Source organism: Nuphar pumila, chromosome 1 (assembly GCF_984573655.1).
Source record: "Nuphar pumila chromosome 1, dmNupPumi1.hap1.1, whole genome shotgun sequence".
Taxonomy (NCBI): domain Eukaryota; kingdom Viridiplantae; phylum Streptophyta; class Magnoliopsida; order Nymphaeales; family Nymphaeaceae; genus Nuphar; species Nuphar pumila.
In genome coordinates, this window is record NC_143249.1 from 8,517,130 (window position 1) to 8,541,750 (window position 24,621).

A 24,621-nucleotide genomic window follows, 5' to 3' on the forward strand; every position below is an offset into this window, starting at 1 on the left:
CCGAAAAAAGAATGATGAAGTATATTTGAATCTAAACCTGATGTTTATATGGTTCAATCGGATTTAGTAAAGTAGGTTGATTTGGATTCAAGACCAAATCTGAATAATCCGACCACATAAGTCTGTTCCATTTGGAAACACAGTTGGCTTCCATCTTAATATCCATATCCAAAAACGATGTACTGGATTTGAGTTGTGTATTTTGGCTTTAGGCCCACTTTTGACTAGGGGTGGTTCTGTCAGGCCGCAGACACTGGGCCAGTCTGATTCAGGTCAAGTCTGCTGTTAGGTTTTCTGGCCTGAACCTGATAAAAACTGAGCTTAAACTGGGTCTGATATTTATTGGGTTGATCTATGTCAAGTGTCAAGTATCCAACTGGATCCAAATCCAAATTGGATATGAGCATAAAAAGTGACCCCTAAACCCAGAGAGAAAAGCAAGAAAGAAAAGAGCGAGAGAGAAGGAAGGATGCAGAGATGGCGCGTCGCTGCTACTGCAGTAGTTCGTAGGGCGCGGCCACCACCATTGTCGAGGTTCCTCTCCTCCTCCGCCTCATCGTCGCAGCAGACGATCGAGGCGGTGCCGAGGGAGCACACTGGAAGCAGGCTCGCTGCGCGGGAGAGGGCTCAGGGAAGGATCCCGGCGGTGGTCTTCGAGCGCGATGGCGCTGGCGGGTTCCCAGTCTCCCGCAAGCGCCTCATCACTGCCGAGCGTGGCCAGATCACCTCTCTCCTCAGATCCGTGGAGGAGCCCTTCTTCTACTCCCGCACCTTCGGACTTCAGATTCGCGCCGGCCCCGGATCATCCCATGTACTCGAGTCCGGCACCGTCTTGCCCATCAAGGTGCACTCCTGATTCTGGCACTTGTTGGTTGTTTCCATTTTTTTTTCGGGTTCTTAGAACTTGATGTTTTCAGGTTCACCGCCATTTGGAGACAAGAGAAATCCTGAATTTGGTGCTCGTTTGGGCGATGGATGGTTCTGAGCTGGAGGTCGACGTGCCGATCGTTTTCAACCGTGCAGGCGATTGCCCTGGGATTAAGAAAGGTGAGCCCTTTAATGCGAAGATTTTGTAGCAAAATGCTGTTTTTGGATCGTTGAGATTGTTCGTAATTGGTTTTGGTATTTGTTTCTGAATGATTTTTCTCTCTCTCTCTCTCTCTGTTTTTTCTTCGGTTGAGTTACTGTTGGAACGCTTGAGATTATTGAGTTAGGAGCGTAAAGTATGTGTTACGTTGTGCGAGGAGCATGTTTGGGTTTTATGTGTTATTCGTGGGGATTCTTGGGGAGAATGGCGCATAAAGATCGAGAATCGAGAATTACGCATAGAAGGTGAAGGGTGAGTTAATGATGACGGTTAATTGGAGAACGAACCTTGTTAGTGGACTCTGTATCACCTATTTTTCATTTTGTCGAGAATAATGTATTGGTGTTGTCTTTTTGGTGGCCCATATTTTTGTGTTTTAGTAGTTTCTGAAGTTTAGCAATGAAAATACCGGATCAATCGTCGCATGCTATTGCTTATCAAAGGGAGTCGAGTTTGATAAATTCGTGAGACAATGGTTGAAGTTGAACTTGCAGGTGCCATCTTGTGATGATGACCAGACCAAAGAGTTCCTTTTTTTTTCGATAAGAAGCTGGGATATCCCAGATTGAAGAGTTAAATGTTACATGATTGAAATCTGAGAATGTACATGCTTCGATGCTGCTTTCCCTGCTGCTACAAATGACTAAGGATAGGGACGTTTTCTTAATTCACATTGAAATCTGTTCATCTGCAACTTTGGCTGCATCTCCAGGACACTTTGATTTCTCTTTAAGGCCTCTTTTTAATTCAATAACGGCTGCTCCCAGGCAGTAGAAGAATGATTCTGGTTTTATAAGCACTCTGTATCGATTCTCTGAATAATATCAACTAGTGATTGTCAAATGAAGTTATCTGTTCTGCTGAGTTTGGTATTAATGCTGTAGTCATGGCACCCAAAAACTACTCTTTGTTCTTCTTAGCTCTCAAAATCAATATGTAGATTTAATTACTTTTTCTTCACTAAATTTCTTCCGCACTAAAAAATTAGATACAAGGAGATTGTTTGTCAATTTGCTGAAGGAACTTGGCCGTAAATCATTAGAACCACCTTTACGGCTTTACCACATCTACAAGTGAAACTGCACATGTTTCAAGTGTTAATTGAAATTGATGATTTTATATATGACACTGACTGGACTCTGAAGTACGTGTGGGATAAATTAAAAGATTAGTGTGATTTATTATGCTATTGAAATGTTTGTACCCCAAAGTCATCTAGGTGAACGCGTTCACAAAATTCCAGATATGCAGTTGATTTTTGCATGTTTTCATCAATGATTGGTTCATGGTTCAGTGCATCACAAGGATCTATTAACTTGAACTCAATTATGTTTGAATTAGTTATTAAATAGGACATTAGGATTATTTAGCAATAGATATTCTAGAATTACTGTCAATCTATGTCACATGGGTGCGGGGGTGCGGCAGGGGCAAATTTATATATATATATATATATAAGGGGGTCCGGGGGTTCCCCCAGCGCGGGTCCAGTTTTTTTTTGCTGGTGTGTTTGTTTGAAGACTTGTTACCCACGTTCTGCTTGTTGTGTACTTTGGCACAACAGGAAAAAAATGATGAACCGAAAGGATTGGCAATCTGATCGACCCAGCCTGCTGCGTTCTGCTGACTGTCATGATTCAATCATGTCTGAAACTCCCTGGTCTTCACGAAAAAAAATATAAGCGAAAGGTTTGATGTGGTTTGTTGGAGAGAGTCTTCACGAGGCCTACAGCTCCACTGCCACACCACTCCCTAGGGTTCTTCAAATTTCATTTTATATACAGTTGCACACAGATGACAGCTAAAAGAAATTTATTGGATTTGACATGTGGAAAAGAGAGGTCTACACAAGGCTACGACTAGAGCACCCATCTCGTCAGGAGAAAAGTGAATACTAATAGCCACCAAGGCTACCACCACCATTATCATTTATTATGGAGAGAGAAAATCCTTGACGAAGAAGGATCTGGATGGTTGAAGGATAAAGACTTCAAAAGGCTCTTGAATTTTGGTTTTAATTTTTGAGGAAGATGGATCATCATTTCCAAGTTAACAGTATGTTTTTCAATGTTGCGAATTAATTGTTTGGAGGCAAGAATAGCATGGGATGCCAACAAAGCTCGTCAGATGTTGTGGACACAAGTGCCCCTTTATAAAACAAGAGCAGCAACAGCAAGCAACTGTCATCAGATTTTTTTTTTTAAATTCCGCAGCTCATTTTATAGGGCAATTTTTTTTTAAAAAAAAAAATCCAAAAAAATGGACCGAAATGACCCTGGGTGCGGTCAACACACCCAGGATCGGGTCGACCGCACCCAGTGCCGCACCCGCACCCGTGTCGAGTCGCGCCGACGCGGGTGCGGCACCCTGCTAGCCGAATCCCTGTGACATAGCTGTCAATAAACATCCTATCTTCACTGCCATAAGCGATGCCGTTTGGCTACAGGAGGAGAGATTTTCACCTCATACGGCTCCTCATTCAATTCTTTCGAAGGAATTGGATCCTTTTCCTTGTTCGAGAATCTCCTCTCTTCTTCCATTCCATCTTTGTTCAGAATGATAAAATTATATCCGGTCTCGTTTCTACTTTTCCGGTCATTCTAGATACATACATATATTTGTTAGTTATTGATAAGTGTTTAGCTGTTGAGAAAAAGAATTTACGAGTAGGCTGTGAATTGGCCTGATCATGGATTGGATTAATGCTTGGTTTTTCATCTCAAGCTGACTCAAAGAGTGGATAGCGCATCACATGGCCTCAGAACACCATGCGTGTAACATACTTGCCTTGTATCTGATAAAATAATTGTCAACCAACTCAAGCCTCAACATTGTTCTCTTATATATTTATTTATTTATTTATTTCATTGTCATCCTATTTCAATGTCATATATATCCTTTTGGCTTGGCTCAATTGCCCAGAAATTAGCTATGAGGCATGCAGTTCTTCTTCAAGGTTTCAATCCCACCAAGCAGTCCTCTTAGCCGTCATGTAGCTAACCTGACAATTCTCCTTCATAATCTCCTTAAGGAATATTTGGTGCTCTATGAAGGGGGCTTCTTATGTGATCCTTCTCTTAAATGATGATTTTGTTGTCCTGATCTTTTTACTTCATTTTGGATTTGTTTTTATTGTTATTATTATTGTTATTGTGGTCTGTGTTGGCTCGTGCGTGACAACCATCATCTTTAATTTTTTTATATGCTTTCCTCACAGTTAACATTCTGCTTGTCAACTTTCTTTTTGATGTCTCACTTTTATTTGCACAGCGCTGAGAATATCGCCTAGAAAACAGAATTTTCTTAGTTCCCAGACAGTAACTATGGAATCCCTTATCATATATCCTGTAAATTTTACAATTCTCACTTGTGAGATTCAGGTTATCAGTTTCTGTATAACAATAATAAAATGACAAAGAGTTTCCAGTTCAAAGATGATAAATATGGTGAAAGACTTAGATCAGCATTATGCTGGTTTCCCCTTCATAGATCAAGGTGTCTTTCCAAATGTGTTTTTATTTCCCTTTTTGCTATACAATTTTGCTGAGATTCTTTTAAGACATGAAAATTCTTGTTTAAATACTGTTGAAATCTTGAGCATGCATATTGAGTCGTTGACCTTATTTTTTGGGGTATACATGAACACCTTTTTGTGTACGGTTGTAATTTTAATACATTTGCAAGCATCCGTGTGTATGTTTGCTCTATGCCTAGAATGCTGTCCTCTTCTCATGTAGCCAAAACCCTCCATATTATACCAAAATGTTTATGTATCACTACTTGTAGTCTATCTCTCTTGTTTATATATTTTTGTGTATGAATTTGTTGCACACGTATACTAGCATAAGTTTTTTATGCCTAAGTTTTGAAGTGTTAAAGTATATAATAGGTTTGTACACACATCTTGCATTCTTCTGTGCACATGTATGTGTTACGAACCGTCCCAGATCCGACCCCCAAAAGCCGTTCTGGATCAAGATCCGCCCAAGAGACCCAGTCTGACAGGAATTGGAGGACCCTCTTTCCTATTTGGATTTGTATTTTTTGTCTTTTACTTCTTTTAGGACTCTTAAGTGGCCTTTTACTTCTTTTTAGGACTTTTTTGATAAACTCTATAAATAAGTGTTATTATTCTTGATTAATTCTAAATGAAATTAGTGAAATATTTTCCTTTTTTGTTCTCCCTTTTCTTTACCTATTCGTGTTTAAGATGTGCCCTCTCAAGGCCCCTTTGTAGAATTTGTCCCTCCCTACGGCCGGGTTCTAATAGTATGCCAACATGTATGCTATCTATCTTGTTATTAAAGCCTCAAATAGAGTCATGCCAATGGAGTGGTGAAACCTAGTGTTATAACACCATTCAGCCCATGAAAGGTACTTTGTTCACTTCTTAGGTCTCTCACCGGCAAAGCATCTCAAGAAGGTCTTCACACCTTTGTTCATACCTCACTTCGTCCATCGGTTTGGGGATGATTGACAGAACTAAACTTGAGCTTGGTCCCCAACATAGTGGGCAAGGAAGAAGTGTCAGACATGGCGGGTCTTAAAAAACTAAATACTTGGACGCATGTTTTATGCAAAGAAAACCATAAAATATAAAATATACATTTTCTTCTCATTTGTAATTTGATCCTTGATAATTTATAGTTTTATGAACATGTAAGATTGTAAGTACAAAAAGTCAAAAAAAAATCATCAAGACTAATGGGAGTGTCAATGCGTGATGGATACTTCCCAGGTAAATATCTTCCACACCTTAGATTAATTGATACTTCCTTGTTGTCAATGCCATTTTCAGGAGTGTCTGTGTCGGGAAGTGTCACGTTGGCACTTCAACTTAGGTGAAGTGTCCATTTAACATAATAAAATACTCTTGCCAAAACCTACTTATGAAGGTAGGATCCCTATCATTCACTATAGACTTTGGAATCCCATGTAGCTTCCCGACGACCGGCCTAGCTTTGTATGTCTTAACATAGCCATCAGATTGCGTGAACTTTATAAACCCAACGACAACCAATAACAACTTTACCAGACGAAATAGGAACAAACAAGTGCCATTCTTCTGAAGGACAATAAGTTCTTCAGGCATTGCCTATTGCCAACATGGGATAGCGACAACCTGCCCTTAGTTTATTAAGGCTCATAGAAAGAGTGAACAACTGCTAAAAAGGCACGATGATGAGGAGCGAACAAGTGAGTTTCAACGAAACAAATAGGCTGAGTGGAAATGTGAGAAGACCTACGAACCTATGACTTGTTGGAATCAAATACCAAATCCTCTTTTTTTAGAGGATTCCTGCAAGATGGGGGGTCTTGTTGGAATTGAATACTAAATCCTGTTTTTTTTAGGATTCCTGCGAGATGGGGGTCATGTTGGCACCTAATACCGAAACAAAAACAGAGGTCACATCGGTGAATTTGACGATCCCAAGAGTGGAGGATCCGTTTAGAGTGTCCATTGTATCAATAGGGAACAATACAATCTTTGATCCGGCCCCCTATTGTTTGATCCCATATTGATCGAGGACCTGTACTCCAACAGCTAAATCGATGACATCGCTTATTTTATTCCTTCAATCCTTCAAAGATCGAATTCTTCCTCTTGGGTTCCTTCACTTAAGAGTAGTGAATCCAGTGAAAGCCGAAGACTAAGAAGAAGGTACGGAAGTCAGGAAAACTACTTCATACTATAACGATACCATTCATAGTGGAACAAGAAGAATCACATTTTACTCAAGTTGAGCTATCGAGCCAACAATTGCCTTTAGAGCTAGGATAAGTAGGATAGCAACTAATTGCATTTCTAAAGACTTGCTTTAACAATCAATGGTTTCCAATTCTTTCGTGCTTTGCTTTCAACTTTCTTAAACTTTCAGACAAGACTTGCTTGAGCCCTAAACCTAAAGCAAGAAAGTTAGAAACTTAAGCAAGAACTTAACCTAAGGCTAAATGGCAAAGAAAGGAAATGGGGAATACATTCACTTTTTCGGGCAAAGGATTGTGATTGATTCTTAACTCTAGCTTGGCACCATTCGTTAGTGGAAAGGTGAATGAGCGAGACAAAAGAAAAACTATATCGAGAATTGGATAATTTCCCCCTAAACGTAATTGATAAGGAATTCTGATTTTCCCAAAACGAAAATAAAAAATAGGACAATTTCCCTTAAAGTCAATCTAGGAACACCTATAATTGGTATTGAAAGAAATCTCTTTTTTGGGAAGTTAGCCAGGTAAGACAGGCAAGTCAGACCAATCAAGGAGCCTATAGTTGGCTTGATTCAAGCGTCTGTTATCGTAGCAAAAGGGAAGTCATTTTCGGGAAGGGGAAGGAAGGGGTGGGTGGTTCGTGAACAACTGGAGAGGAGAGAGGAGACCTTCCCTCTTCCTCTCCATGTCTATTTCGGTTTTCCCCTAGCAGCCAGTTGTTGATGGGGAGGCCTACGAGCTTAGAGTGTAGACTCTTCTTCATAGCAAGCCTACAAGTGCTTTGCTTTCCTGTTACGTCTGTACGAAAGCCTACATATGTTACGTGTAGAACCTGGATCCATGGTCTATGGCGGATGCTTATAAATACCCATGTTTGACACCAATTTCTTATGCAATGAATTTGAATTGAATCTCCCTCAATCTCTCTCCTCTTTTTCTATCTTCTTCCTATTGATCTCAAATCTGTAGAGCACCTTTGTGCTCTGGCACCTGTATTTCCCAATGTCGAAAAGATGGAAAAAGTCAATCATTCACAACCACTGATGAAGGATTCCTCTAAAAGTTAAGGAGGCTCTGCCCCTTTTTTAGAAATCGAATAGATTCGGTCTTGTACATACACGAGGAAGGTAATAAAAAAAAAGACTTCTTTCTTTTCTCCCTTTTCCTCATTCTCTCTTCATGTTGCACGAGTTATAAACTCAATCCTAGACCTACTCTTAGTCGGTTTGCCAAATTTGCATGGGAACTAATGAATTTGCCTTTCTTTTTGACATCAGGTAAACGGTGTGGTCTTTTAATAGCCCCAAGTTGCTTCCTTTTCTCTTCAACCATTTTAGCTACTTTATAAACTTTTTGAAGTTTTAGCATTGGTTGAGATCACTTCAATCTTCAAATCATACCTCAAGACACTCACATATTGTCACAAAATGGTACGGATTCCAATGCCCTCCATAATGAACTCTAAGAATGAAAATATTATACACTTGGACACAAACTTAAGAACTAGAAAGACACACATGAAAATGTGAATGAATGACTTTTATTAATAATGAACCTTAACAATACAAAAAAGAAATTGCATTCAAAACTCACTACAATATACTCAAAACTCACACAAACTTAATACTACTCATCACTCTCTCACTTTACAAAACACCCACCCACACCCATTTATAGAGGAGAGGAAGAAATGGAAGAGAGGAAACAAGTCCTCTCAAGAACCAAGGGAGGGACCTCCCAACGGCTAGAATTCTAGCCGTTGGGACTAAGTTAACTTGTTTGACTTAGTCTCTCTCTCTCTCTCTCTCTCTATATATATATATATATATATATATGCAAAACATTAATTTTAACACTTCCCCTCAAACTTACACTGACTTATTGTAAGTTTGCAAATACAAACAAATAACCCATTACATAAAATATCATGTTCTTCCATAATACAATTTTTTGAAGGGGCTTTTAGATCTTCTTTGATATGCTCGATTGGTCTCTAGAATCATCAATAGCGCCACTACTTTGAGAACCCTTAAATAGAGCAAAATTGCAATTCAACTAGAAATAACCATACTTGTATATATATATATATATATATAATGGAGAGAGTATGGTCAAGCATGCCAATAATACAATATATATAGAAAATATTTAATAAGATACTTTATCATTTTCAAAATCATTTAAAGTAAGAAGAATTTTAAATCACATGTATTAAAGTCACTTTAAAATCAATATATATATATATATATATATATATATATATATATATATATATATCACAAAAGGCACATTAATGCATAAAAAGTCATGGATTTTTAAAACATCAATTCCATTAAGACATAACCCACAAAAAGTGTTTTAAACACAAAATCCTATAAAAGGGAGTAAACTACTCAAAGATAGTTTTTTCCTTTAATAGCAAGTCATTTTTTACACAGCGGAAAATATAAGAAATGATTCAATTCATTCAATAAGGATTTAAGAAGAAATAAGCATGGATCAATTAACTATTACATTTTAGAAACAATATGAACCATACAACTAATGCATATACGAATGAAGCATACAATTGTTTAAAATGAATGAAAAAGTCATTTGTTGACCAATAATAGAAAAACTTTCCATTGATAACATCTTACAAGAAATGTGACGAGATTTAAACTCCCACAAATATCAGGAAATGATATTTCTCAAATATCAATACATATGCAAAACACGCAAGGCTGCCAATCATGAAACAAGTTTGAAGAATCCTTAATCATGCAATTATAGCATATTCAATGCAAAATTCATGAAAATGTTTTAATAACCATTTCCCATACAAGAACAAATGAGTTTAGAAAAATTACGAAGAGATTTAAAAATCCCATATAATACAATGAATGATATTTTCAAATCTTAACATCAATTTGACCACCACAAGCAATCACCTCACTAATCCTTCAATCCTCAAAATAAAGTGTATCAGTGATTAAAACAAAAGCATAATCATAATGTTACTAATGGGCTAAAAACACACGCGAAGGTGTAAATAAACATCTCTTGTCTACATATAATGACACTAAAAATAAGTGTATCGGCGACTAGAACAAGCGCATAATCACAATGTCACTAATGGGCTAAAACCACACACGAAGGTGTAAATAAACATTTTTGTTTACATATAATGACACTCAATACAAGTGTATCAACGACTAGATCAAGAGTATAACCAATGGGTGCACATAACTCATCACATTGAAAAAAACATCTCTTGTCTACATATAATGACACTTAGATAAGAGGCATAAAAAAAGAAAACACTCGAGATAAGAGAGCTTGTAATGGAAACAAACTAATGTCACCAATAAGAATATTAATTTTTATAATCTTTCGAAACACCATAGTTTCAAACATAGCCATTACAGATAAACATAATTATAGGTATTCATAATAAAGACAATGGCCAAAATCAAATGAGTGATACAACACATTCACAGAATCAAAGATCAAACAACCGCCCGTTCGAGCTAAACTATAAGTTGGCAATCTAAACTGACATGAAATGAGGTGCACACAACTCACCCTAACAAACATCTCTTATTCAATAATAACATGGCCAAGAGAAATGATGCATCATATAAAATTTTGTAATAGGCAAAAACAATGCCATAAGAAGGCAATTACGGAAATCAATTTTCAAATAAGTGAGTTCATATCAAATAATCGATTTCAAAGGACACTTTCAAATCAACTCAAATAAAGGTAGATGAAAACTTAGAATGAATATAGTGCAATCATATGCACAACAATATGTCAATTGATGCAATTATATGCAATACATGATGTCTCATTACTATTTTTCACAAATTTGAACAAGCAAATGTTAAACAAGGATCATGCCCAAATTAATCAATCAACATAGAGGAGATTAAATTTTTGGAGTGCCTTTTAAGAGATAATATAATCACAAATCCATCAATCAAGAAACACGTGCACCAAAGCACAAAGATCCAATAGAAATCAATAAAGAGACAAGAATAATAGCCTTTTAAGCTATGTCACAGGGATTCGGCCAACCATGTGCCGCACTTGCATCGACGCAACGTGGGTGCGCATGCGGCACCCGGTGCGGTCAACCCACCCAGGATCATATTCATCCAAATTTTAGACTTAAAAAGAATATATATCGCCCAATGAAATGTGCTTGAGCCTAAGGATTAGGGCAAATTGTTTTGCCCTCTTTCTTGTCTTTCGAGTTTCGACACTGCTGAGTTGTGACACCCCGACGCTTGCTATCGTTCGATGACCGCGAATTCATTTTCCATCTTCAAGGTACATTATTCTCTCTTGTTCTGTCCTTCAATGTATCTATCTCTCTCAGTCTCTTTCTCCACTCGTCTCAATATCTCAGCTACCTCTCTCTCTCTCTATTTTTTCCCCATTTTCATACTGCGTGCCTCTATTTCTGTAGTCAATCTTTTCCCCCTTACTGCGTACCTCAATCTCGGCTAAACAAGCCCATTTTTGAAAAAAAAAGTTACCCATTTTAGGGAAAACACATTTCGGCTGGCTCTCTTTCTTAAAAATATATCTATTACATAGTTTTTACATGTAAAAACAATGTAATATAAACATTATATTGTTTATACATATATATATATATATATATAAATTTTTTTTTTATATTTTTGCCTTCCTGCACCCAAGTTTTTTTAAAGTGCCGCATCCCCTCACCCGCACCCGCACCCGCACCCATGTGACATAGCTTTTAAGAAGCTAAATATAAATCATAAGTCTACTATGAGACACTTGAAGGCAAACATGTAGAGATTCATAAAGATCTACATATAGAAGTTTAATAACATACATAATTGTCTCTAATCATGAACCCACATGTTATACAAGAAATTTTATTACAATGCAACAAATGTAAAATTTCTAAGAAGCATGATATAAAATATCAATTCTTAAGAAAGAAACCACTAGGAGTTGCAAGAGTGCACACATACCCAAATCAATAAATCACCAATGTACAAAAGCACATAAATCCACTAAGGACTAAACGACAAGCATACAAGAATCTTTCAAAAAATAAGTTTTAACAATGCTCAAGAGAAAGCATAAACACAAGGATCTACTAAGAGAAAGATACTACACATAATAGAAAAACAAAATTATTATTATTGACATATGCATTCGAGTACATGATGACAAGTCATGCTTATGTCATTCAATAATAATCATAAGGACTACTTCGAGGCATATACCAAGAATTCCTTAATTCAACACAAGCACTAATTTGAAGATAATCTTACTTATTAAGTTATAAAGCAATATCACTCAAACATTCATGGAACAACACATTCATATGATGATAGAAAGACCTTTATGAGAGCATAGAAAAACATCTATATTAAAATAGTTCACACAATATATCATTAAAAATTCATGCTTGGTCACGTAATTAAAAATAACCTAAAGAGACATCACAATATATTAACAATCCCAAAGATATTCCATATATACACATACGATAAGGGGCATTCAAACATGAAGTTTAATAATTTGCAAAACATGAGCACATATAGGATTTTAAGAAACCACATATCTTTGCAAAATATAATTTTTCACTACCCATATTTATAATCTAAGACATATATTTCATATATCAAAACACAACAATTTCTACATATTTAAAAAAAGATTTATTTTTAACATAACCCTTTTAAAAACACTTACCGTACATATGAAAATAGAAAAGCCAAAGATACATATCGGAATGCAAAATTCTTGAATCCATACCATTCATTAATACAAATCTTTTCCAAGATCTTGATGCCTCGCTTTAATACCATGTCACGAAATGGTACGTATTCCAATGCACTCCATAACGAACTCCAAGAATCAAAACATTATACATTTGGACACAAACTTAACTAAAAAGACACACATGAAAATGTGAATGAATAACTTTCATTAATAATGAACATTAAAAATACAAAAAGAAAATTACATTCAAATTTCACTACAATACACTCGAAACTCACATAAGCCTAATATTACCCTTCACTCTCTCACTTTACAAAGCACACACCCACACCCATTTATAGAGAAGAAGTAGAAGAAGATCCCTATATATATAACATTAATCTTAACACATATGACCCGAACAAAGTCTCTTAGTTCACATGTCTGGCATGGCTAGTTCCTCTTGAGGAGGATCTCCACGGTAAGGCTTAAACCTAGAAACGTGGAAAACCGGGTGCACATTGACTTTGTAGATTTAGTATGTGCACTTAATTATTACAGTATGACCTAGTATAGAATGCCATTTTAAACACTTATTTTGTTCCACTCATATCACAAAGTTTTTTATTTTTGTTTTTTAATTTTTAATTTGTTTTGCGATCATTTATACAATACAATGTCCAATCTTGGGATTTACAATACTAGTTAGGGTACATATTTGGCAACCTTCAAACAAGCAGTTCTGAGTATTACAATGCCAAATTTGGATGCTAGGGTGCTAATTAATATACATATTTTATAACCTTGATGCAAGCAGTTGTGTATGTAATGCAAATCGATAAACTATTGATGTACATGAACAAGCATGCCAGCATACATATGCAAGCATTTCATAAATATAAAATATTAGAAAGAAAACATGGTGGTGAGACATGTAAAATATAGCATTCATGATGAGACACTTGATTACTGAAGAGAAGACTTGGAGTTCTATTTTTTACTAGCTTGGTGTTGTCAAATAATTGGTAATAAATCTTGGAATTGTAGGATGAATCAACACTACCCCTTGTGTATGCTTTTCAACAAATTCAACACTCATGCATGATTATAAATAAATTTTATAGGCTTACAACACTCAACCGTTACATTCATTTATTCAATTTGACCAATCGCTTCAAGAATAAGGTCTATGCAATGAGCAGCACATGAAATCCCAAAAAAGTCCCATTTCTATGTTAAAGTTTCTTCCTTATTGACCTATTGTTGTTGCATTATCAATAATAAATTGGACATGAAGGTCCAATTTCCTTGACAACAATATAAAAAACTGCACTTAAAAGATTGAATATTTTTGTCACATCTAGTAGATTGATTGACATTAAAGGCATTGTTCCTTTTATAGTATATAAGAAAATTTATATGGTCCTTGTCCTGTTATCCATAGAACCATCCGTCCTTAGGTCACAACACATCCTTAGGTCACAACATGTATGTTTCTAAGACTGTTTATTTTCATCACAATAATTCTCAACTTCACATTTGTATCAATAAGTTTTTCCCCCAAATCATGATATGGGAGCATGTTATTGTCTGGTTAAATACTAGTTATGACTGTAATAAAATAAGCGGAAGAAACCAAGAATGCTAAAGCATTCACTATGTCCCACACGGACAAATGCAACAAGCACAAGAGAGAAAATCCACTAAGGGATATACAAAGGGCCTTATAAAAAGGCTACACACATGAAAAATAATATCACTATTATTGAAGAGGAGCTCTCAAGAGCAATACAACATACATGGGGGGTTCCCCCTATTTATAAGAAGAGGAGACCAAAGGGGCTCCCAATAGAGTCGTTGGGAGCCCCCAACGGTCACATATGTGACCGTTGGGGGCCCCAACGACTCCATTGTGGGGCCCCTTTTCGGTATCCAAAAAATACAAAAATAAAAATAAAAAGAAAAATAAAAAATAGTGAAATACGAGAAACAAAATAAGTACCCCTATGGGGTACTTTGTGAAATGACCATAATACCCCTATCAGGTATTATGGTATTATTACATATGTTTTAACACCCCCCCTCAAACTTTACGGGGGAATGACCGAAAGTTTGCCAAGGAGGAACAAGAAGCGAGGAGCAGGCAGGGCTTTGGTGAAGAAATCAGCAAGTTGATATTCTGAAGTGACATATGGCAGTGTTACTGTCCCACGAAGATATTCATCACGTACATAATGACAATCCATTTCAATATGTTTCGTCCTCTCATGGAAAGTGTGGTTGCTGGCAATGTAGATAGCACTTTTGTTGTCGCAACAAAGCTTCGAAGCCCCGGTAATTTCGACTCCCATATCTTGAAGAAGACTTCGAAGCCACACCAGCTCCATTGTAGTGGTTGTCATAGCCCTGTATTCTGCTTCAGTAGAAGACAATGAGACTTTCTGCTGTTTCTTGCACCTCCAAGCAATTAGCGAATCTCCTAGGAATACACAAAAGCCAGTAGTTGAGATTCGATCATTTGGGTTTCCTCCCCAGTCAGCATCAGTATAAGCTAGTAAATCTAAGGAAGAGATTGAGGATAGGAATAGCCCTTTAGTCAAAGTATTTTTAATATATCGAATGATCCGGAGCACAGCACTCATATGTACAGATGTAGGAGCATGCTGAAATTGGCTTGCAGAGTGCACAGCATGAGCAATATCGGGCCTGGTGATAGTCAGATAGGTGAGGGAGCCTATGAGTTGCCTGTAGGGCGTAGGATCGTCCAGCAGAACTCCATCCTCCAGTCGTAGTTTAGCATTGATAACCTCGGGAGTCTCCACCTTTTTATCATCTGAAATCCCAGATTTGGAGCATATGTCTGCAGCAAGCTTCATCTGTGACAGTATATACCCTCGAGGAGAGTATGCAACTTCTATGCCAAGAAAGTACCTGAGAAAACCCAGATCAGACATATCAAAATTATGTTTTAACATATTTTTAACTTTAAGAATACCGCTTTCATCATTGCCAGTGATGATCATATCATCAACATAAAGCAGAAGGATGATGATACTATTACCTGCATTTTTAACAAAAAGAGCAGTGTCAGTATAACATGAGCGAAATCCCAATTGTAACATGATAGCACTAAATCTATCATACCAAGCCTTAGGGGCTTGTTTAAGACCATATAAGGCTTTTAATAACCGAAGGGTTTGACCTTGGTTAACACTGATTCCCGGCGGAGGATCCATATATACTTCTTCATTCAACTGACCATTAAGAAAGGCATTTTTAACATCTAATTGGAATATAGGTCATTTCTTAGATGATGCTACCGCAATTAAAGTTCTAACGCTTGTCATGCGAGCCACGGGAGCAAAAGTCTCCTCATAATCGATGCCATATTCTTGTGAGTATCCCTTAGCAACTAATCTAGCTTTATAGCGCTCTAGGGAACCATCACTTTTTGTTTTGACTTTGTAGACCCATCGACATCCTATAGCTTTCTTATTTGGAGGAAGGTGAACTATTTCCCAAGTTTTAGCTTTATTTAAAGCATCTAGTTCAACTTTCATTGCTTCAACCCAATGAGGTATACTTTTTGCTTGATTATAATGGGAGGGTTCATAGTAAGAATGCAAGGCTATTAGACAAGCTCTATATTTAGGTGAAAGAGTTTCATATGAGACAAACCTATTAGGTGGAATTGATTCTCTAGAAGAACGCCTAAGGGAGGTTTCTTCTAGGGGTTCATTAAGCCGCAAGAATTTTTCTAAAGCACTAATAGGTTGGGCTTCCTCACGCCGAGTGTATACTTGGAGATTGTCACCATTAGTTGGTGATGCATCATCATCATGAGAATCATGAGTATTTTCTAAAATTTCCGGATGACTCAAAGAGTCATCATTTGAATCTTCTAAAAGATCATTGATAAACATATAATCAATTTCATTTGATTTTTCCAATATGTCAAATCCATTTTCATCTTCTAAAAAGGTTACATCTTTGGAGACAAATAACTTATTGTTTTTATGATCAAAGCATCTATAGCCTTTTTGATTTTCACCATATCCTAAAAATACACATTCTATTGCTTTAGGTGACAATTTATCTCTTTTATGTAAAAGAACAAAGCATTTACACCCAAAAATCCGAAGACGATTGTAGTCGGGTGTCATATTAAAAAGTTTTTCATAAGGAGAGATATTATTCAATTTTGAAGATGGCATCCTATTGATTAAATAGGTGGAGGTTAACACGGCTTCGGCCCAAAAATTTTTAGGAATATTTTTAGAAATGAGTAAGGATCTAGTGGTTTCCAAAATATGCCTATGTTTTCTTTCCGCTAGACCGTTTTGTTGAGGAGTTCTTGGGCAAGATTTTTGATGACAAATGCCATGTTGTTTTAGATATGCTTGAAAATCATTTGATAAGTATTCTCCACCCGAATCGGATCTAAGAATGGATATTTGGCTTTGAAATTGATTTTGAATTTTTGCATGGAATTCTTTAAAGAAGTTAAAAACTTCCGATTTAAAGTTAAGAAAATAAATCCATACATATCTAGTATAATCATCAATAAAAGTAACATAATATGAATAACCACCTTTAGATAGAACCGGAGATGGCCCCCAAACATCGGAATGCACCAATTCAAAAGGTCTTGTTGTCACAAAGGATCTAATAGGAAAAGGAGTAGACTTCATTTTGCCAAAAATGCAATCTTTGCAATTGATATCTTTTTCTTTACAAAACTTGTGTCCAAAAGGAAAAAGATACATTTTAGAGTAACTTGGATGTCCAAGCCTTTTATGCCAAGTTTCAATATTTTTGTCTTGGACATAAGTACAAAATGAGGTATTTGGAAGCATTAAATTATCCATAAAATAAAGGTCTCCCTTCCTATGGCCTTGCCCAATCCGCTTCCCGGACCGGAGATCCTGCACAAAGCACCCTTGGGATGAGAAAGATATTTCACATCCATGGTCGGCTATTTGAGAAACGGAAAAGAGGTTAAGATTTAATTTTGGAACTATTCTAACTTTTGGAACAAGGAAATTTTGAACATTTTTAGAATCAAGAGTTCCAACACCATTTATTTTGAGAAAAGTTCCATCTGCGGTAGAGACACAAGACATTTTTGAATTGGTGTGCACATTGGTTAATGCATTTTCATGAGGGGTCATGTGAAAAGAAGCTCCGGAATCTAAAATCCAAGAGTACGTACCGGGAGGTGATGATGAGGCAATGGCGGCACCGGAGGTGGAAGAAGTGACCTTTAAGATTTGTTGAAGAGCCAAGGAGATTTGTCCAAGAGTGTCTTTGAGATCCCCGTTCTTGCCGTCATCTTCTTTGGTGGTGGATTCTTCAACGGAAGCCACCTTTGGCTTGAATGCCCCATTTAGCTTTGGGCAAACGGGTTTAATATGTCCCGGCTCATAACAATGGTGACATATAATCATTTTTCTTCCACCACTCCCTTGCTTACCAAAATGAGGTGGTTTGTATGTTTTAACATGATTGCCGGGTTTAGATACGGCAAGAACTTCCTCTATGCTTTTACCCATGCTATGCCTAGTCTCTTCTTGAGTAATCTCGGCAATAGCTTCTTCTAAGGGAGGAAACGTGGATCTATGGAGAAGTGAGGATCTCACTTGTTCAAATTCGGGACGAAGCCCAAATAAAAATTGAAACAATCTATCTTGTTCCATTTGTTTTTGTCTTAGAACCACATCCTCCATAGATACCCATTTAGGCTCCAAAAGAGCCAATTCATCCCACAAAGGATTTAGAGCACTATAGTAATCTTGTATGCTCATGTCGCCTTGTTTTGTGGTTCTTACTTTTTCTTGCAAGAAATAAGCTCTTGCAAGATCCTTTTGGGTAAACATACCCTTCATAAAAAACCAAGCTTCATTTGCCCGGCGGAATTTTGCAATATTTGCACATACCTTAAGTTCGACATTATTCATAAACCATGCAAGGATTTTTGCATGGTTGCTCTCCCAATCTTCCATTTGATGATTATAATCTTCAATGGCCTTGAGACGAGCATCGCCTTCAAGTGCTTTCTCTTGATCTCCTTCCATCTTTGTGAGCTTAAGTTGGGGTTCCGGAACGGTTCCCATTACATAACCCCAAAGCTTCTTGCCTTTGAGATTATTCTCCATTGCGGATGCCCACATCATGTAATTTTTTTCATTGAGTTTGAATGATAGATCGATCTTGACTTCCATTGCTACACAAGGAAGATGTGAGAAAGAAAGGAAGTAGAGAGAGACAAGATTTTACCTTTAGAAGATCTTATGGCTCTGATACCATGTAATAAAATAAGCGGAAGAAACCAAGAATGCTAAAGCATTCACTATGTCCCACACGGACAAATGCAACAAGCACAAGAGAGAAAATCCACTAAGGGATATACAAAGGGCCTTATAAAAAGGCTACACACATGAAAAATAATATCACTATTATTGAAGAGGAGCTCTCAAGAGCAATACAACATACATGGGGGGTTCCCCCTATTTATAAGAAGAGGAGACCAAAGGGGCTCCCAATAGAGTCGTTGGGAGCCCCCAACGGTCACATATGTGACCGTTGGGGGCCCCAACGACTCCATTGTGGGGCCCCTTTTCGGTATCCAAAAAATACAAAAATAAAAATAAAAAGAAAAATAAAAAATAGTGAAATACGAGAAACAAAATAAGTACCCCTATGGGGTACTTTGTGAAATGACCATAATACCCCTATCGGGTATTATGGTATTATTACATATGTTTTAACAATGACATCTATCATTCCTTGAAAATAAAACAAGCTTAGAATGCAAACATCACAAAGCCATCTACCACAATGTTCACTTGTTCAACTATATATCTTGGAGTAAATTTTAGGTTATGAAGTAGAGGCAGGGTGTGCCTCATGGTTTCTATTAGCTCCTCCTAAGCCACCTCTTATTTTTTGGCTCGTTGTATAATTTTTCATAGCTATTCTTTTGTCCTTGGCTTTAAAACTGGCAACTTCTAATTAACATTAGGAAGCATGGGATTAGGATATGCAACATCATCATTATTGTCATCGTTGATCTCTACAATATCATTGTATCCTAATTGTCTATACCAATCTTGACATTTGTTATTGTCTTTTTTTCTCTATTTCAAATCATTAATCATTGTAATTGTCATTTCACAACTTTAGAAAGGTCTTTTGAAGTGCAAGGGGCATTTCTGTTCCTTGTCCCAACTAAATGATGATTTAGTATAGGCACTCCATTGCAGAACCCTTCCCTGAAACTTGTGTTATACTTGTAATCGGTCTCCTTGCTTAACTTGCCTTTTACATTGACATGTCAAATCATTGGAGATCATATTCATGGTAAAGACTTGAAGGATCTAAGCTAAAAAAGAAAAGTACTTAGTGTAGAAAGGAGAAGGACAAAGACTAGCTAGAGAAAAAACCTTCTTTAACTAAAATGTTGGGCACAATGCCCTCTTTTAATGGCAAACCTATTCTCAGAGTTGGAAACAAATATGCCCAAAATCCTCATTCTTAGTTCTTGAAAACCTTAGAAAACTCTTATAGAAGTGAAGATGAGGGTTTATAACTATGTCACATGGGTGCGGGTGCGGGGGTGCAGCAGGGGCAAAAATGTATATATATATATATATATATATAGATAGATAGATATAAGGGGGGGTCCAGGGGGGGGCGCCCCTGGCGGGGGGTTATAGGGGGCAGCCCCCCCCCAAGATTTTTTTTTTAAATTCCACAGCCCATTTCATAGGGCAATTTTTTTTAAATAAAAAAATGGACCGAAATGACCCTGGGTGCGGTCAACACACCCAGGGTCGGGTTGACCACACCCGCACCTGCGTCGATGCGAGTGCGGCACCCTGCTAGCCGAATCCCTGTGACGTGAAAATTACCCTATTAGATCCAAAAGCCTGGCCAAATATTATTGGAATTATAGAAAACAAGAGAGAAAAAGAGGGAAAAAGGTGTCCGAAATTGCACTCGGTCATATCCCTGATCATATCCATCATGCAGTATTTACATGTTATACAATAATGATCTTACGATATATTAGGACTTTTAGGACACTGGTTTGTATTCCCAGAATACTCAAATGCTTATGTATGCTGATACACTAATACTCGTCAAACTATTCATGTATAACTAATATGCTTCTTTTCCACCCTCTAATTTTACATTCCTTTCTCTGGTTGAAATTGTTGTAAATTTATACCAACAAATGAATTTTATTATCCATTGCTTTGAATTTTTGAAATAAAACTACCGTTTTTGAACTTCAAAAGTCTTGTTTTGGTACTATTTAGAAGGATGGTTTGCCAGTCTTTCCTTTATAAATCAAGCGGTGAGGTTGCCCCTGGTGAGGTGAAAACCTCAGATCTGTTGGAAAATAGTCTCTTCAGGTCCAGCTATGGCACTTAACAACTTTCCTCTTGGGTAGTAGCACGGGGTGGAAGGGGAACGTTATCTTTCCAAAAAAATACTAAAAAAGGAAAATGATATCAGCCAAGTACCAAAACTAACTTAGCCAAACCTAGTGTAGCCTGAGTTTTGCCCCTTTGGCATCCAATCTTGGAGATCAGGTTAGCTGAACTCTACAACCAAGCTTGTATGAGCCAGTAAAATAACCATGAAGATTATTTGTTTGTTTAGTTCACTTGTTCTAGTCCTGATGACTACAGATGGCTAATTGTGATGAGTAATGTAATTGTTGAGGTTCTATTATATTGAGACTAATCCGAGACTTCTTCATTGGATTTGCATGATCTGCAGTGATGAATTTTCCTAAATTAATCAAAATGCTTTATTTGGTACAGGAGGCACGTTGAATAAGATCAGAACCAGTCTGAAGTACCTTTGCCCTGCCGATAATATTCTGCCCAAGATTGATGTTGATTTGAGCAATCTCGACATTGGAGATAGAATCTTTATTCGGGATATTGAAGTTGACCCTTCTTTGAAGCTTTTGAGCAGAAACGACACAGTGCCTATATGTAAGATTGTCTCTACTAAATTGTAGGAATTGGTTAGGAACTAATCGCAGACATTGTTTTACAATTTCAGCCTGAGACAGGGTTTTGGGACCATGTCTGAAAAACCATTTTGGTGTTGGATCTTCTTTTTCCTTTTCTTTTTTTGGCGAGTCTGGAGTGGGATTGGAAAATGAGACACATCCCTCATGGCTCAGCTCATGCTGGCTTATAGAGAGCTAAATTCAAATTCCTAAAATAGTCTCATCAAGCTGGACATGGAACAACAAGCGTTTGACTTGGTTCAGCTTATACAAGCTTGTTAAGTAGTAATGGATATATTTTATATCATGTAATGTAGTGTACGATAAATAGTCAAAATTATTGGCTTGCAAACAATAGGTCGAAACTTCAAATCATTTGGCTTCCAGCTTTGAAATAATGATTTTTTTCTGTAAACAAGTCAATTTGGGCTGGCTCTTTGGTCTAAAGATCAAATCCTATTACTTTCAGCTTTGAAACAATATACTTTTTCATGAGCAAATCAGCTTGTTTAGATCGAACTAATCATTGAGTTCGAGCTTGGATCAACTTGCCACAAAGGTGAGGTATGGCATTGCTCAAGCCCATCCGCTGGACTGTTGGCACCATTGTTGTAAGAATCGTTGTGAATTGGCCTGAATGCACGAATCAGCCAAGAGTTTATTAAAAAAGGGCCGATTCAGCTCGATTTGGTTCTGGGTCTGGATCGGCTGATTCTCTGAATCGTTTTGAAAATCAATTCAGGGTCCAATAGGATCCTGACAACATTGGTTGACACTATAGCCCCAACTAAAAAGCTAACTGCTGACGTTGGCTTTTTTTATTTTCCTGTTCAACTAATGAATTTTGTCTATTTAACCAATTAGTCTGATTGAAATCTTGTAGGGGATGTTTGATTCCCTATCGATATCCACATTGGTCAAGGGTAGCTCGCCTAGCTTTCAAGATCATCGTAGCCAGGAACAAGCCCATCATGGTTACGAGCTTCTGCTCTGATATAACCCTTTCATTCCATGAAACTTCGTTAACAATTTTGGCCACAATAAGGCTGTGTTTGCTAGCTGGGAGATGGAGAGAATTAGTGGATTTGGAAAGTTTTAGCCATTAGTTCTTGGAATTGTCAGTTATCACTTGTAGGATTCAGTAGTTACCAATTCCTGTTTCCAGTGCAAATACAAATGAGAGGGCATCTCACCTTCTTCCACTTTTTCATAAACTGCTTTCTCAATGCCATTCTCTCAAACAATCCCCACTAAATTAGTTTAACAAAGCTCAACTCAAAACTCAACTCTTATCCCTGACTGCCAACTCCCAAAGAATCCTACTTCACTCGGAGTTAGCTATATAACCAAAGGTATGCATCAGCTCCTGCTCCCAATTGCAGAAAATCATGGATATTTGCTGGAAATTATTTCAATATGATTCAACAGTCAATTGTAACGTTTGAGTTACTACTATTTGAGTGTATTGGAACAGTAGGAAAGGCGAACATGCATTCGTTGAAAGCATTTAGTCTCCTATTCACCGGCCTGGAGCTATGCCTTCCATGTTGCATGGCACTGAAAATGTATCAGAGCTCAAGTGATTCACCCAAGCAAGGAGACCTTGAAAGCTTTTTCAAGTCTCTCAGTGGCAGGATGGCTTATCTTCTAGAGCGCAAGAATTGCCAAGTCTTCTTGTCAAGGTGTACTCTGGTCTCACTTTGATCTTTTTTTCTCAGGAATTTGAATTTCTATGGTCTAATAGGTGGTCTTATTAAGAGAGACCTACTAAGACAGCTTTTAACCTAAAATCACAGGGCCCTCTCGACATGACTGGACACACTCGGACACGAAGGCATGAACACTCACAAGTACAAATATTAGTTTAGTCTTTTAATTATTTTAAATGATATTTCAGTAAAGTACATTTTTTATGTATTAAAATATCAAAAAAGTTTTATTTTGATTAAAAACTATCGTCACATACCTTGTAACCTTATGTCAAAGCATATATTCTTGAGAGTACCTTTTATCAAACATTATTATTTTTTAGACCACTTTCCATCATCATCATTGATGCCTCAAGAGGAAGAGGGCGGTTTATATTTCCCCTTATTTTTTGGTCTGATTTTTTTAACCCCCTTGTTCAGGTAGTGCCAACTATCCTTCCCATAGACCCAAGGGGTTTGGCTTAGTGGGATGGGGGCCTAGACCGTTTGACGGGCAGTCTAGGTTCAAATCTCATGGGCGTCACCCCCCTGTGTAAGCCGAAGCTTGGCAACTCCCTGGGGTTGAGGGGGTAAGCCCTCGGAGTTTTACGCCGACATGGACAGAAACCGTAAGTATGACTGGCTGAGCCAGCGCAGCTAGGTCTCTGCGCCTGGGGCATATATTGGTTCCAAATTCTTGGTTTGTTGATAGAAAACATACAGAAATACTTTAGTATTTTGGGAACCTAGGGTACAAGGATTTTAGCTGCAAAGATCATAAACGTATAGGAGAGTAATTCTAAAAAAAAAAGGCCCACAAGGGTTCTGCTCGTCTAACTGGGGCAACTTGTGAGCATCACCAACTTGACAAGTAGCTAGACATCACAAGTTCGAAAGCCACGGTGTGTGTCATTTGCCGTGAGACTAAATCTGAGCGTACTCTTTGATGGGCTAGGGATACGTGGGCTCTGCTCTTCTAAATGCATAAACTCCCTCTGTTTCCTAATTGTTTCTTAATGTAGATTCTTCTTATCATGGTGGTGATGCTCATTGGCATAATCTTGTCTCTGTCTAAACATGTTGAGGCCCACTACCCCTGTCAAACAAGCCCACTAGGCTTGTCAGATCCATCCTTCATTTATATTCATGGACTCGTTGGCAACAGTTAGAACTCTCTCGGTGCATTAGTGAGCTGCTTGGACTTGATTGTTTGCTTTCGTTCCAGTATCTTGACTTGACTCTAAGCGGCTTAAATGCAATTGCATTTAATAAAGTGACAAAGTCATAGATCACCCTTTTGTGTTTTGGATTAGACCAAAAAAATATGACAAACATGGTCAATTCACGGCTCAAAATATGATAAATCTGGTCAATTGATT

General features: G+C 37.4%; 1 protein-coding gene across 1 annotated transcript; it reads left to right on the forward strand.

The window, feature by feature from the left end:
- The first annotated feature begins 421 nt into the window (after positions 1-421).
- On the forward strand, positions 422-21,903 carry LOC149847881 (uncharacterized). Its single transcript, XM_090009678.1, has 3 exons — positions 422-844; positions 918-1,047; positions 21,358-21,903. The coding sequence occupies exons 1-3, from the start codon at positions 470-472 to the stop codon at positions 21,558-21,560; spliced, it is 708 nt and encodes a 235-aa protein (XP_089865804.1). The 5' UTR covers positions 422-469; the 3' UTR covers positions 21,561-21,903.
- Positions 21,904-24,621: the final 2,718 nt, after the last annotated feature.

Bases quoted from the DNA above. Each gene is read 5' to 3' on its own strand.
- LOC149847881 (XM_090009678.1), top strand. From the start codon at position 470: ATGCAGAGATGGCGCGTCGCTGCTACTGCAGTAGTTCGTAGGGCGCGG. The intron at 845-917 runs GTGCACTCCTGA...TGATGTTTTCAG, and splicing joins GCACCGTCTTGCCCATCAAG to GTTCACCGCCATTTGGAGAC. The intron at 1,048-21,357 runs GTGAGCCCTTTA...TATTTGGTACAG, and splicing joins TTGCCCTGGGATTAAGAAAG to GAGGCACGTTGAATAAGATC.